Consider the following 14627-nt stretch of genomic DNA (forward strand, 5'->3'; position numbering starts at 1 on the left):
AATATAAATTAAGTGATTACATTGCATGTACACTGTACAGGACCAGTTAAAAGTTGCATGACAGTTGAAAGTGCTTGAAACTGTAATTTTCTATGGTTTGAACTATAAATCTATCAATAGGTGTAGTAGTCAATGTTATGGATTAGTTTCAAATTGAAATCCTTGGCTCTAGCCTGGGTGTTTCTAAGATGCAGAGAGGCTGAATGCACGAGTGTTGTTCCCTCTGCCAACCATGAAGGGGGCAGTGTGGTGGTTCTGGGCTACTATGCTGGGGACCCTTTAGTGGATGATCTTTTCCAAATCCATGGCAATCTCAGCCAGCATGGTTTCTAGCGCATTACATCAAAGCGAGATAAGGACCCAAAGCAGAGTCACTCTCAGGAGAAGGGAAGTGAACCAAAACTCAGAGGAATGGCCCAACCTGCCTCGCCCTCCAGGCCGCGACCCCACTGGGCTGAAGAGTCAAAGCCAGGCAGCCCACCAGCCTGCTCATCTCTAGAAAGTGCTGCAGAAGAACCAGGATGCCCTGACGGCTGCTTTCAATCTCAGATCCTGCTACGCAGCTCCTTGTGTCTTCCACACTGTAGTGTTTTTTTTATTTGAAGAATTTACAGAAAAACATATGATACAAACCATTATGAGAAAACCTAGTTTCCAGCAAGCATGCGTACACTACTGACTGGCTCTGTATGTGACATACGTATGGCAGAGAGATAGTTAATAGCTGGGGGTGTACAATTTAAATTAGACCCAGATTTAATGGGATAATTATGGATTTTTAAACTGGGTCGAATCTAGCATATCAAGTCCCTCTGAAACTGGAGTGAGAAAAATCCACCAGCCCCCATCGCAGTCTTCAAGAGCACAGTAGGACATTTTGAGCTTGCCTGTCACATTCCACTTGTGAACATAATCTTTCCCACAGTTTTTCTGTGATGGAATTGTCGGCTGTCTGTCATGTGGTGTGCATTTTTTTAAAGGCTTGTTTTATTTAAATGATATGTGTCATCGTGACATAATATTGAGCCTAAATCTCGCGGGAGCTGTGTGTTGTGTGCCACAAATTACACGCACAAAAATACCGTTTGCTGAGATGGAATTGCGCCACTAGCTACCTCTGAATTTCTCTGTGCTCTTCAGCTCACTTAGCCTATCCTCCGGTTTTAGGTGACGCCTTCTTAAACATGAAAAAATCTCTGCATTTCGCTTGGCTCACAATATATCGAGCTTTTGGATGTTTCTTCTACATTGGAATTGGTCAAATGAAATGTCAATCTATTGATATTTCATATGGTTTGCTGAAATCTATGTCTATCCGCTGAATAAAGAGCGCCGCACAGCCCGCCGATTGGCCAGCCGTAGATTAGAGCCGCCAACACAGATGGCTCCTTTCTGCAGTAGGGGGCGGGACTCCTGTCAAATATGTCGTTTATTGGCAAATTCACTCGCTAAATGAAGGAACAGGCTTCTCATCTGCCCAATCGGGGCTCTGGCTTTCTGAGCCCGGAGTCCCACGTTAGAAATGTCATTCCGTTATCTGGCATTAAAAAAGCAACAGTAACGCAGATAGAATAGAGCTGGGGGAGAAGTGGAAGCGTATCTTGGCCGTAATAAACAACAGCGGCAGATAAAAGCCATTATCGGGCCTTCATTCCGTCTGAAGTTACCAAATGAAGCAATAACGGTGATTTTTACCTTCGTATATATCTTTCATATGACATGTAGCTTTTTGTGATAAGTAGCTAATGGTTTTCATCAATTTATTTACTATATATAGTAATTATATATATATAATTTAGAGATTGATTGCTGTTTTATTTTTTATTGAAAAGTGCTGTAGGCTACTTATTGATTAACGAATAAACGGGATACCTACTGAAGTGGTAAGTACTGTATCATCATCATCATCATCATTTTTGTTTAGATTGAAAGCTCGTTGTCGCCCCATTATTTGGCAAAGTAACCGCACAATTCGCAGTGTTCAGATGCCCAAATAGTACTTATTCCAGATTTAATGCTCAGTAATACTGTCAGCCTGTGGCTAGATATTAATTCTGATTATGTCCTAAAATCAAAAGTGAGTAATGGCATTTACGATCAAAATGCATATAAAATACCTATGAATAAAGTGGAGCCTAGGGTGATACAAATAAACCGTAATTAACTTATTAGTTAGCCTAGTAATTTTATTACGACTAGCTAGGCGGAAGGCTTGGATTCTGCGCTTTACCTCCGACTTCCATTATAAGCATTCGAGTTCAGTCGCAATTTCTCCCGCTTATAATCACGCTGTTAGGCAAACTGCACCATCATTTAGGCGCGGGTGCAGGTGAATAATTCATTTCGCCTGAGCGGAAAGTTTGACCGCCCGTCTCTGCTAACCCTAACCCCGGCTCTGCCCTTTTCCCATCTTCCATTCACTGCGCTTCCCCTCGGCCCCGCCGCCCAGGGATGGACAATGCCCATACGAAGACAGTGGAGGAGGTACTGGGGTACTTCGGGGTGAACGAGTCCACTGGGCTGAGCAGCGAACAGCTCCGGAAGGCCCGGGAGAGATGGGGACCCAATGGTAAGTCCCGCTCTTCACGGCCGGATCCTGACGATTATAGCGGCCAGGGACTGACTGGCATCTAGGTTAGTCAGGAATATGGAGCATAGTCTCATTAAACTGTTGACATTTTGTAGAATTGCTATCTGGTGTTTAACTTTTATCCTCTCGGTTATTGACTGGCCTAGAAAAGGGGGCTCAGCATTCTTATTGCCAGACCCCAGCATCGTTTAAAATCGCATCAGTTACAATTCCCCTGCTTCACCGGCGTGTTTAGGTGGCGCTCTTTCGCACTCATTAACTTTCCATTAGTGACCTTGATTATTTAAACCATGTTTTAAACCAAGATACAAAAATGTGAAATGTTCTGTGGTTCGTTGAATATGACTGCCTGTATATATTATTGAGATTTTGATGATGATCAGATCGCATTTTAGGAGCCGTTCATGCAGAAATCCAGATCATTTTAAAGTATTCACAAAGTTTTTCTTGCATCCATAAAACCAATCACAAAAGACGACAATGCAGTCTTAATCTTAACTCTATGGCAATGACAGTAATTTATAAAAAAAATCGAATGCGACATGATATAATAAAAGAGCAGCTTGCTGACTTTACAACTTGTGTTTCTCTCTCTCTGCTAATCGAATGGCTTCTGATGGGAAGAGTTACCAGCTGAAGAAGGTGAGATGACGGCCTCCTCCTCTGTGTTCATGCTGTGTCACACAGTACATCAGCTACTGCTCCACATGCCATTTACATGGCCGTCTTCCATAACCACTGCAGTACAAAGTCACAGTGTGCATGGAACCTGTGCCAAGAAATATAATAGAGCAGTGATAGATTATTCATCCTTGTAGAGAAATTGAGCAGTTTCCCTGTGTCCATGAGACACACAGACACATGTACAGGTGTGCACAGGTTTTGGGGTCACAGTGTCCGGCCGGCCAGTGGGAGATGGTGGGATGCTATATGAGCACAGGGCAAGCATTTAGCGGGCATGTCGCTCTCACCAGAAAGCGATCTTTAAACATCATGCTCCCCCTTGCCTGCTGCCTACAGGGAAGTCCCTGTGGGAACTTGTTCTGGAGCAGTTTGAGGACCTGCTGGTGCGGATTCTCCTCCTGGCAGCCTGCATTTCCTTCGTAAGAATCGTCTATACCGAGGCTGCAGACACATCAAGTTACAGAGAGGACACTGAGGGTGGTGCTGTAATATGCACACTACCCAATATTTCACAAAGATATATGCCCATACCCTGTACCCCCATGCAGCGACATAGACAACTGCACAATACTCTCCTGTAGTAACACATACTCTATAATCTCTACTGCATTATTCTGGCATTCCATACTAACAATCTTGGGAACTTACACTGTATTTCTACTTCCACGTTGTTCTCTTTTCATCACTGTTTGTCTCCCAGACTCTGGCGTGGTTTGAGGAGGGAGAGGGCACCATCACAGCCTTTGTGGAGCCCTTCGTTATCCTCCTCATCCTTATCGCCAATGCCATTGTAGGAGTGTGGCAGGTATTATTTTTGGGTCTGGTGTACAAAGTGTATATGTGTCTGCTGTCAGGTGGCCACAGTATGCTGGATTTTGCTATATTTTATGTATATTTGCATGCACTTGTGTGGCCTGTGGGGTGTTCAACTTGATGTTTATGTTTGTGTTCATGGATATAGAGTAACAATTGTGGAATAACAGAGTAACTGGTATATTATAGCAGGTGTTCTGTAACAGGTGTGTAATAACATATGCGCTGTTACAGGTTTCCAGTAACAGATGTGTAGAAACAGGTCTGCAGTAACAGCTCTGCAGTGACAGGTGTGTAGAAACAGGTGTGCAGTGACAGGTGTGTAGAAACAGGTGTTCCATAATAGGTATCCAGTGACAGGTGTGCGTTAACGTGTGTAGAAACAGGTGTGCAGTAACAGGTGTGCAGTGACGGGTGTACAGTAATAAGTCTACAGTGAATGGTGTACGTTAACATGATTGTAGAAACAGGTGTAGTGACAGGTGTGAATTATCAGGCATGCGGAAACAGGTGTGCAGTGATAGGCACGCAGTGACAGGTGTGCATTATCAGGCATGCAGCAACAGGTGTGCAGTGACAGGTGTCCTGTAATAGATCTGCAGTGACGTGTGTAGAAACAGGTGTGCAGTAACAGAGGTACAGTGATAGGTGTGCAGCAACTGATGTGTAGAAACAGGTGCGCAGTGACAGGTGTCCTGTAATAGTCCTGTAATAGCTCTGCAGTATCAGGTGTGCGGTGACAGGTGTGTAGAAACAGGTGTGCAGTAGCAAGTGCGTAGTAAGAGGTGTACAGTGACAGGTGTCCTATAACAGATCTGCAGTGACAGGTGTGCAATAACAGATAGGTGTGCAGTGACAGGTGTGCATTAACAGGCATGTAGTAACAAGTGTAGTGAAAAGTGTGCTACGTCCTCAGGAGCGGAACGCCGAGAATGCAATTGAGGCGCTAAAGGAGTATGAGCCAGAGATGGGGAAGGTGTACCGGCAGGACAGGAAGAGCGTGCAGAGGGTTCGAGCGAGAGACATTGTGCCTGGGGACATCGTGGAGGTGGCAGGTAGGAAGCACGAGTTTCCTGTTCACAGCCTCACTGCTCATGTACTCCTCAAACTGATCACAAAACATAGGTATGGTTAAGTGGTTTTCTGAGCATTTTAATTTAATGTAAGTAATCAATAGACAGCAGCCTTTCCCCTGCTTATAATGAATAGTTACGAGCAGACTTGTGTGCTGTGTTTTACAGACGTTGACATTGGTAACTTAATTCATCAATTAAATTCCCTAAAGTTGGTGACAAGGTACCAGCTGACATCCGTCTGACCTCAATCCGCTCCACCACTCTTCGAGTGGACCAGTCCATTTTGACGGGGGAGTCCGTGTCTGTCCTCAAACACACCGATCCTGTGCCTGACCCTCGTGCTGTCAACCAGGACAAGAAGAACATGCTATTCTCTGTGAGTGTAGCAGCACCATCCCCTGCTCTCAGGTGCTTCTCAGTGAGTCCTACACAGTCATGTAAGAGCGCTTCAGAATTGGTACGAAGCAACCACTGGAGTTGGGTTTCAGTGCAGCCTAGTGGTGTCGATCATTTACAGACATGTTTGTGTGGCTGAACCGGGGAGGCGGAGAGGTTCAGTTACGCTGGGCCGGGGGCGAAGGGTCAGTTGTGCAGGGAGGAGAAGAGTCGGCTGTGCCAATGTGGAGGGAGTGTAAGGTCAGCCACGCTGGGGGGTGTAGGGTCAGCCACACTGCGAGTGTGTAGGTTCAGCCATACTGGGGGGCAGCCGTACTGGGTATTATGTCAACCATGCTGACAGTGTGAAGGGTTGTCAGGGTGCCGGGGGTGTAGGGTCGGCCATAGTTTGGAGGGGGGTTGAAGGGTCAGCCATGTTAGAGGTGCGGGGTCAGCCACATTGGGGAGGTGAAGGGTCATTCTTGCTGGGGAGGCGGTAGGGTGTGTTATGCCGGACGGGGGTGACTATGTTCCTGCCTGTCCCTAGGGGACCAACATTGCGGCGGGGCGGGCCATGGGAGTGGTGGTGGCCACAGGGGCGCAGACGGAAATCGGGAAGATCCGGGACGAGATGGCGGCCACCGACCCCGAACGCACGCCCCTACAGCAGAAGCTGGACCAGTTTGGGGAGCAGCTGTCCAAGGTGGGTTGGGGAGCAGGGCGTGTAGACCTCCCATCTCCAGTCTCCATGTGAGCCTGAAATGTCCGTGTGTCTCCTGGTAAGGTGATCATGCTGATCTGCGTGGCCGTCTGGGGAATCAACGTGGGCCACTTCAGTGACCCTGTTCATGGTGGCAGCTGGCTGCGGGGCGCTGTCTACTACTTCAAGATTGCCGTGGCACTGGCCGTGGCTGCCATCCCTGAGGGTAGGTGGGGTGGCAAGGCAGTGAGACCGCCATCCCTAAGGGTAGACAAGGCAGGGGGGCAGTTAAGCCACCATCCCTGAGGATAGGCAGTTAGCTATGCTACTGTCAGCTACAGCTAATTGGCAGGTAAATTAAATGCACTGTCCCCCCTCAAATACTTGCAGGCCTGCCTGCTGTCATCACCACCTGCTTGGCACTGGGGACGCGCCGCATGGCCCGTAAGAACGCCATCGTTCGCAGCCTGCCCTCCGTGGAAACGCTAGGCTGCACCTCCGTCATCTGCTCTGACAAGACGGGCACCCTCACCACCAATCAGATGTCCGTGTGCCGGGTGAGGCCCCGCCCACCACAACCGTGCAGTGTGATGTGATGAGGTCCCATTGCGGATTCTTCCTTAACCCTACTAATGCAGGTCAGGAGATGTTTGGCGGTGGAGAACGGCTGGATGGTATTGTAACCCCTTCTTCTGCTCAGTGACTATGGTCAGAGTGCTGCAATAGGAGTACGGGCAGCACTCGGGTTGGGAACTAACACCCCCTCCTGGCTGTGTTTGGTGCCCCTTTAACACCTGGCTGTCTCCTATGCATAGATGTTTGTGCTGGACAGTGTGTCGGAGGATCAGTGCTCCCTCAACGAGTTCACGGTGACTGGATCTACTTATGCCCCGCTGGGGGAAGTGTGAGTGCCGTGTGACCCCCAACAAGCCACTGGAACCCCATTCACCTCCTTTCCCCATGCTGCGCGGCGCCCCCTGTTGGTCCGCTCCTCATCCTCCTCCTACCTGTGTGCTCCTGATGCCCGTCTCCTCTACCGCAGGTATAAGGATGGCGTCCCCTTGCGATGCAGCCAGTACGAAGGGCTGGTGGAGATGGCTACCATCTGCGCCCTGTGCAACGACTCCTCCCTGGACTACAACGAGGGGAGTGAAGCTGCACAGGGGCACGGGGTTAAAGGTCACTGTATTAGGGTCATGGGATAAAAAGGGGTTAAAGGTCACTGTAATAGTGTCTCAGGGTTAAAGGTCATTATTATTGTCACGGGGCTAAAGGTCACTGTAATAGTGTCACAGGGTTAAAGGCCATTATTATTGTCACGGGGTTAAAGGTTACTACATTAGGGTCATGGGATTAAAGGTTACTGTATTAGCACTATGGGGCTAAAGGTCACTGTATTAAGGTCACAGGTTAAAGGTCACTGCATTGGCATCATGAGGTTAAAGATCACTATTAGGGTCATGGGGTTAAAGGTTACTGTTGAAAATTCACTGGGTTGACTGACGGGTGACTGGTGTTTATGGGTTGATGGGGCCCTTTCCAACTCCGCTTTACCTCTGGAGTCCTGTGGGTCGTAATATGTCTTTGTCCTGTTCTGCAGACGAAGGGTGTGTATGAGAAGGTGGGTGAGGCCACAGAGACCGCCCTCTGCTGCCTGGTGGAGAAGATGAATGTGTTTGACACAGAGCTGCAAGGCCTTTCCCCCTCAGAGAGAGCCACAGCCTGCTGCTCAGTAAGGCTTCCCAGTGAGCCGCCCCCTCTTTTGTCGTAAAAGCAGTGCTATTCAAACTGTTTTTAACATTTGTCCTAATCTCCCCCAATACACACACATACATTCCAGATATGTGTCGTCATATTTTCTGTATCTACTTGTTTTAGGTGTTGCCGGCACTTTCACGCTGCCAGTTCTTTTTTCTGGAACCGGATCCTTTTTTTTTCTTACTGGTACCCACCCTGCAATTCCTTTGTGCCCCACAGTTTGAATACCTCTGTCTTACAGCCTCGGCTCATGCTAGATTGTCTGCACTGAGTGGAGCAGCTACAGACTGTTTCCCTACAGACCGCATGCCTACACACTACAAGTCTACAAACTGCATGGTTAAAACCTACACATCCACAGACAGCACGCCTACAGACCCGAAGCCTACAGACTGCATATTTACAAACTGCATCCCTACAGGCTACATATCCACAGACTGCACGCCTACAGACTCAAGGCCTACAGGCTGCATGTCTATAGGCCACATATCCACAGACTGCATGCCTACAGACAGTAAGCCTACAGACTGCATATCCACAGACTTCACGCCTACAGACTGCTGCCATCCGCATCGTCACTGACGACATCTCTTCTCACCATCCGTTAAGCTCCTCCTTATCTCCTCCTCTCTTCCCCTGCCCTTCTGCAGATCATCAAGCAACTGCTGAAGAAGGAGCTGACCCTTGAGTTCTCCAGGGACAGAAAGTCCATGTCTGTTTTTTGTTCCCCCAACAAGCCTATCAGGTCCACAACCGGGGCCAAAATGTTTGTCAAGGTTAGAAGGCCATTAGCGCCACCATTTGCCTCACACATTCCTGTGATTGCCTAGCTAACATGCTGCAATGTTTACTTAACTCATTTATTGTTTTATCTTAATTTATGTGTCACTGTCTCTTTGTTGGTATTCAGTGACACCCTCGTTTGTGGGTCTGTCTGCTTCTCGCAATGTGATTCATTTCTGTTTATTCTTCCATGTGCCTAGGGGGCGCCAGAGAGCATATTGGAACGCTGCCGCTGGCTACGGGTGGGTGGGGGCTCACGAGCCCCCATGTCCCCTTCCCAGAGGGAGCAGCTGCTGGGGAAGGTGCGCGAGTGGGGTTCTGGGCGCGATACCCTGCGCTGCTTGGCCATGGCGACCCGCGACTCGCCTCCAGACCTGCGGCTGCTCAGCTTAGAGAACTCAGCCAGCTTCACTGATTACGAGGTAATAAGTTATTCTTTTGTTTGTGTATTATTGTTTGATGAAATGATGAATCATAGTGACTCTATCATCGTATAACTGTGTGTGTTATGAAGTTGATGTCTTCCTGGAGCAGAGGCCCCCTGCCATACAGAGACGGCCTCCCAGACGTTTCACATTTCCCCTTCTTGCTGTACCCAGAGACCTGCAGTGTCTTGCTGCACACCCATTTAATGGCCTATAATGTCACCTGTCGAGCCCACAGTGACCCAGCGATGACACTCTCTCTTTGCTCCAGTCCGATTTGACCTTTGTGGGCTGTGTTGGGATGCTCGACCCGCCCAGGAAGGAGGTTCTGGGAGCAGTCCGAATGTGCAGGCAGGCTGGCATCCGAGTCATCATGATCACGGGTTGGTGTGAAGTCCCTGCTAAATATGGACTGTCTTGACCTTCGCTGTGTTCATTAGTGATCCGTCTGCATGTCCAGCTGGTTGTGAGTTTGAAGCCCTTAGCCCTGATTGCTCCAGGGGTGCTAGATGCTTGCTGACCAAATTCCCTTCTTTTGACACTCGTACATCTCTTCAGAGAAAACAACTACTAAATAAATGCAACTGTAATCCGGTATCACTGTGCCAGTGTCCTAGGGGTTGACCCCATCCAGCAATCAGTGTCCTAGGGGTTGATTCCATCCAGTGTTCAGTGTCCTAGGGGTTGATTCCATCCAGCAATCAGTGTCCTAGGGGTTGATTCCATCCAGCAATCAGTGTCCTAGGGGTTGATTCCATCCAGTGTTCAGTGTCCTAGGGGTTGATTGCATCCAGCGATCAGTGTCCTAGGGGTTGACCCCGTCTAGCAATAAGTGTCCTAGGGGTTGATTCCATCCAGTGTTCAGTGTCCTAGGGGTTTACTGCATTCAGTGATTAGTGTCATAGAGGTTGACCCCATTCAGTGATCAGTGTCTTAGGGGTTGATTCTGTCCATATGGTTGCAGGTGACAACAAGGGCACAGCCCTGTCCATCTGTCGGCGTGTGGGCATCATCACGGAACAGGAAGAGGAGGAGGGCCAGGGCGGGCAGTTTGGGGGGGGGCTGACGGGCCGTGAGTTTGATGAGCTGCCCCCCCACCTGCAGAGGCAGGCGTGCCGCACAGCGCGGTGCTTTGCCCGTGTGGAGCCTGCGCACAAGAGCCGCATTGTGGAGTACCTGCAGAGTCTGAGCGATATCACTGCCATGGTGAGGGCCGGGTTCATGCCGCCTAAAGAGACATTAGCAGATATGGTTGGGTGGAAGAGTTTTCCTGCATTTCTGCTGTTTCCTCTTTCCTTCTCTGTCTCCTTCCTCCCTGCTCTTGGTTACTCCTTTATATTTCTTTCGCCTTCTTTTTATTCCCTGCTCTTTGTTTCTTCTCTCTCCATCTCTACCCTCTTCCCTTCCATCCTCTTCTCCTTCACCCCTTCATCCTTTCTCTCCTTTGCTGCTCACTACCTCTCTCCCCTGCTCGCCCCTCCCCTGTCTCCATTCCTCCTCTCTCCTCTATCTCCGTTCCTCATCTCCACCGCTCCTCCCTTCCCATCTCCATTCATCCTCTCACTCCTGCTCGCCCCTCCCCTATCTCCGTTCCTCATCTCCCCTACTCCTCCCTCCCTCCCCTCTCCTTCCCTTTCTTGCTCTCAGACCGGAGATGGGGTGAACGATGCCCCCGCCTTGAAGAAGGCCGAAATCGGCATCGCCATGGGCTCAGGCACAGCTGTGGCCAAGTCCGCCTCTGAGATGATCTTGGCTGATGACAACTTCTCCACCATCGTGGCCGCCATCGAAGAGGGCCGAGCCATCTACAACAACATGAAGCAGTTCATCCGCTATCTCATCTCCTCCAACATCGGGGAGGTGGTCTGGTGAGGTGACAGCTGAAACCTCCAGGGTGCCTCCAGCTGAAGAAGTCATTCCCAGGCACTGATTGGCCAGCCTTGCTGGAGATGTGCTACTGGTAAGATGGTGCTCTGCTCCTTATCACCCATTGTAGCATCTTCCTGACGGCTGCACTGGGAATGCCAGAGGCACTGATCCCTGTGCAGCTGCTCTGGGTGAACCTGGTGACAGACGGCTTCCCTGCCACTGCTCTGGGCTTCAACCCCCCTGACCTGGACATCATGTCTCGCCCCCCTCGTTCCCCGAAGGAGCCACTCATCTCTGGCTGGCTCTTCTGCAGATATCTCATCATCGGCTGTAAGTTTCCCTTCGGCGATAGTGAATCATCCACCTTCGTCTTACTGCTTATGTGCAGGTTTGTGTTGGGGCTCAGTGCCATCAGGAGCTCCCCACCGAGCAAGGCCAGCCTACCTTCTAATGGCACCACGTTTTCTCTTAGTGTCCTCGTCCTTCTTTGTCATGATAATATAAAGGGAAGCCCCGATCGGCCTTGCTCTCTGCCCCTCCAGGTTACGTGGGGGCAGCCACAGTGGGGGCCGCAGCCTGGTGGTTTATGGCAGCTCACGATGGACCCAAGCTCACCTACTACCAGCTGGTACCTGCAGCATGACCCTGCATCTGTGCCTCCATGCGTTTGTGCCTCAGTGTGTCTGTCCCTCCGTGTATCTCTGCCTCTGTGTGTCTGTGTCTCTGTACCTCTGTGCTTCTGTGTTTCTGCACCTCTGTGCATTTGTGCCTTCATGCATCTGTGCCTCTGTGTGTCTGCCTCCATGCCTCCATGTGTCTATGCATTTGTGCCTCTCTGCATCTGTGCCTCCATGCATCTGTGCCTCCATGTGTCTGCCTCCATGCATCCATGCATTTTGCCCATGTGTGTTTATGCCTCTGTGTGTCTGTATTTCCGTCTGTCTGCGCCTCTGTGTGTCTCTGCCCCTATGCGTCTGTGCCTCTGTGTGTCTGTGCCTCCGTTCATCTATGCTGTTACCCTGCAGCTCAGTGTAGCCTTGCCTTTTCTCTCGACAGTCCCACTTCCTGCAGTGCAGCGAGAATCGCAGCGAGTTTGAGGGGGTTCAGTGTTCGGTCTTCGAGTCTCCGTACCCTATGACCATGGCCCTGTCTGTGCTCGTCACCATAGAAATGTGTAACGCCCTTAACAGGTATGCCCTCTAGCACATGTGTCACGTACCTGGGCACTGTGGCCACACAGCTGAGCTAACATCTTTCCCAACATTCCATTGGCCACAGTCTGTCTGAGAACCAGTCTTTGCTGAAGATGCCCCCTTGGTCCAACCCGTGGCTGGTGGGGGCGATCTGCCTCTCCATGGCTCTGCATTTCCTCATACTGTATGTGGACCCTCTTCCCGTGAGTACATATACCTATGTTACTGTATAATAAGTCGACAATGACCAAAGGATCCATTCTCATTCTTGGGTGTGTGGGGGTTAGTTAGACCTTTCCTCCTGAAAGTTTAAAGAGATAATCAAGCAGAGGCCTTCGCCCATCCAGGTGGTCTTCCAGATCCGCCCTCTATCCTGGTCCCAGTGGGTGACTGTGCTAAAGATGTCGCTGCCAGTCATCCTGATGGATGAGGCCCTCAAGTTTCTGGCCAGGCATTACGCCCAGCCGCCCGGTGACTTCCAGCTGGAGGAGGATGACCAGGGGCCACAGGGGCCCAGCCAGGAGGAGACACTCCAAGACCGCCTGGTCACGGCGCTCCGCCGGGCCTGCAAAGGCGTGTCCTGGCCTTTTGTCCTTGTCTCCACACCTTTGCTGGTATGGATTTACAGCTTGGACTCTGACATCACCAACATCTTCTGGACATAGAAAGAAAAAGAGGGAAGGGTGAGTGAGGGACGGAGAAAAGTGTAGGTACTGGAGCAAGGGGCAGAGAGCTGTGTGTAGAGCGCCCCCTGTATGTCTGTCACGGTGTTGTCAGTTGTTCATGAACATCAACAGATTTTCAGATGTTCTTTTCTTAGTCAAATATACAGAAAGATGCATTATGTATTGAGAAGACATTCACAGCGCTCATTTGTGAAATAGAAGTAGCTTTTATGTTTTAAATTTTCGCTGAGTTGTGACCTGAGAAACAGGTGCTAAAAAACAAGCTTAATAGCATAGGAAAATTTACCAGGGAAATACCAGACAGAAACTAACAAATAGACACCTATTATTGCAGGGTCCACTCCACAGGTCAGGACAATCATAGAAATATTGTCCCATTATTTCATTGTTTTGTATTTCGCAAAAGCTTTGTTTGCACCCAGATATGGCTTTGAAAGTGAATTTTCAGCCTGTCATTGATGCACTACATTCGCCGTTATCGTTGGTGGGTTTTTTTATTTCATATTTTGTCTTTTTGCACCTTTTGCTGCAGCGAGGGAGTCTCTATTTTCTGTCCTGTTGAATGTTCTCCACTCGAAGCATATTACCGTAGGAAACCATCAGAGAGATAGAGAAGCATCAAACTTATAATTCCATTAGATACCAGCCCCTATTGTGATGTCACATACATCATTCCATTAAAACCCAGCCCCTATTGTGACATCACGCATATCATTTCTTTAGAAACTCTTTGTGTAATATTACAAAAAAGCTTATTTCTTTGAATGACCCATCACTGCACTGCCATCCTTGCAGTCTTCATGATATGGGACTCCGTCTCAGCATGTCCATTTCCATGACCAAACAACTGAAATTGTTATCCAGCTGTGTGTGGGTCATTGGCTTCTGGCAGTACTGTAGCTTTCAGACCCAACATGGTCCAGGAGACACATCAGACCTCAGAACTGGAGAAGGCAATGATGTCAGTGGAAGCCGCTGTGAATGCAGACTCTCCCTCTGTCACCTTCGTTCACCTCCATTTCACAAAACACGTCACCTTCATTTTTGGAATTCATTTCCATTTTTTATTTTGAAACTGAACAAAGAGAATAATTTTTGTAGGTTTCTCTTACCAATCTTATCATAATTGTTTGAGTGAATATCAATAAAAACACTATGCCAGGTGTTTCTGATGTCTTAATTTCGGTTCTTCATTTCTGATTTTAAATATCACATTAATTCAAGTTGATCCAAATATCTCTGGTATTTGTACCATGTCAAGTGAATGAATTTAACATTCATATGTTAGGTCAAAAGTTCAATACACATTTCAGAACAGCAGGTAAATTTTCTAACAATCAGGATGGACTGAAAGTGAGCTTGTTAATTTTTGAATAATATGCAGTCAGTTTTAGGTCTGGTGAATATGCGAGTTAAATATGTGAGAGTGGTGTAAAGGAATGGGGAAGGATAGGAAAAGGGGGACAGTGTGACAGTACAGAGAAGCGTAGGAGAAAGGACAGTGTAATGGTACACAGCATGGGGGAATGGAGGCAGTGTAATGTATGGAGAAGTACACGGGACTGACATGGTACAGAAGATGGGAGAAAGGGACAGTGTAAGAGTACAGTGAAAGATGACAAAGGACTGCAATGGTACAGTGAAGGACAGGGACAGTGTACAGTACAGTGAAGTA

General features: G+C 48.7%; 1 protein-coding gene across 2 annotated transcripts; it reads left to right on the forward strand.

Moving 5' to 3' along the window:
• The first annotated feature begins 1504 nt into the window (after window positions 1-1504).
• Window positions 1505-14117, forward strand: LOC111861055 (sarcoplasmic/endoplasmic reticulum calcium ATPase 2). Of its 2 annotated transcripts, XM_072707294.1 has the most exons (24): window positions 1505-1684; window positions 1833-1883; window positions 2450-2569; window positions 3215-3232; window positions 3611-3693; window positions 3975-4079; window positions 5004-5142; window positions 5373-5539; window positions 6086-6241; window positions 6323-6464; window positions 6629-6795; window positions 7054-7142; window positions 7281-7381; window positions 7837-7970; window positions 8647-8772; window positions 8980-9201; window positions 9476-9587; window positions 10169-10410; window positions 10852-11072; window positions 11201-11403; window positions 11616-11701; window positions 12130-12263; window positions 12352-12469; window positions 12614-14117. In XM_072707294.1, the coding sequence occupies exons 3-24, from the start codon at window positions 2452-2454 to the stop codon at window positions 12929-12931; spliced, it is 3201 nt and encodes a 1066-aa protein (XP_072563395.1). In that variant the 5' UTR covers window positions 1505-1684; window positions 1833-1883; window positions 2450-2451; the 3' UTR covers window positions 12932-14117. The 2 variants fall into 2 exon arrangements, with proteins under 2 accessions (XP_072563395.1, XP_072563396.1); XM_072707295.1 differs by lacking the exons at window positions 1505-1684; window positions 1833-1883; window positions 2450-2569; window positions 3215-3232; window positions 3611-3693 and adding an exon at window positions 4322-4377 and having other exon boundaries at window positions 4012-4079.
• The last annotated feature ends 510 nt before the right edge of the window (window positions 14118-14627 follow it).

Source organism: Paramormyrops kingsleyae, chromosome 25 (genome assembly GCF_048594095.1).
Source record: "Paramormyrops kingsleyae isolate MSU_618 chromosome 25, PKINGS_0.4, whole genome shotgun sequence".
Taxonomy (NCBI): domain Eukaryota; kingdom Metazoa; phylum Chordata; class Actinopteri; order Osteoglossiformes; family Mormyridae; genus Paramormyrops; species Paramormyrops kingsleyae.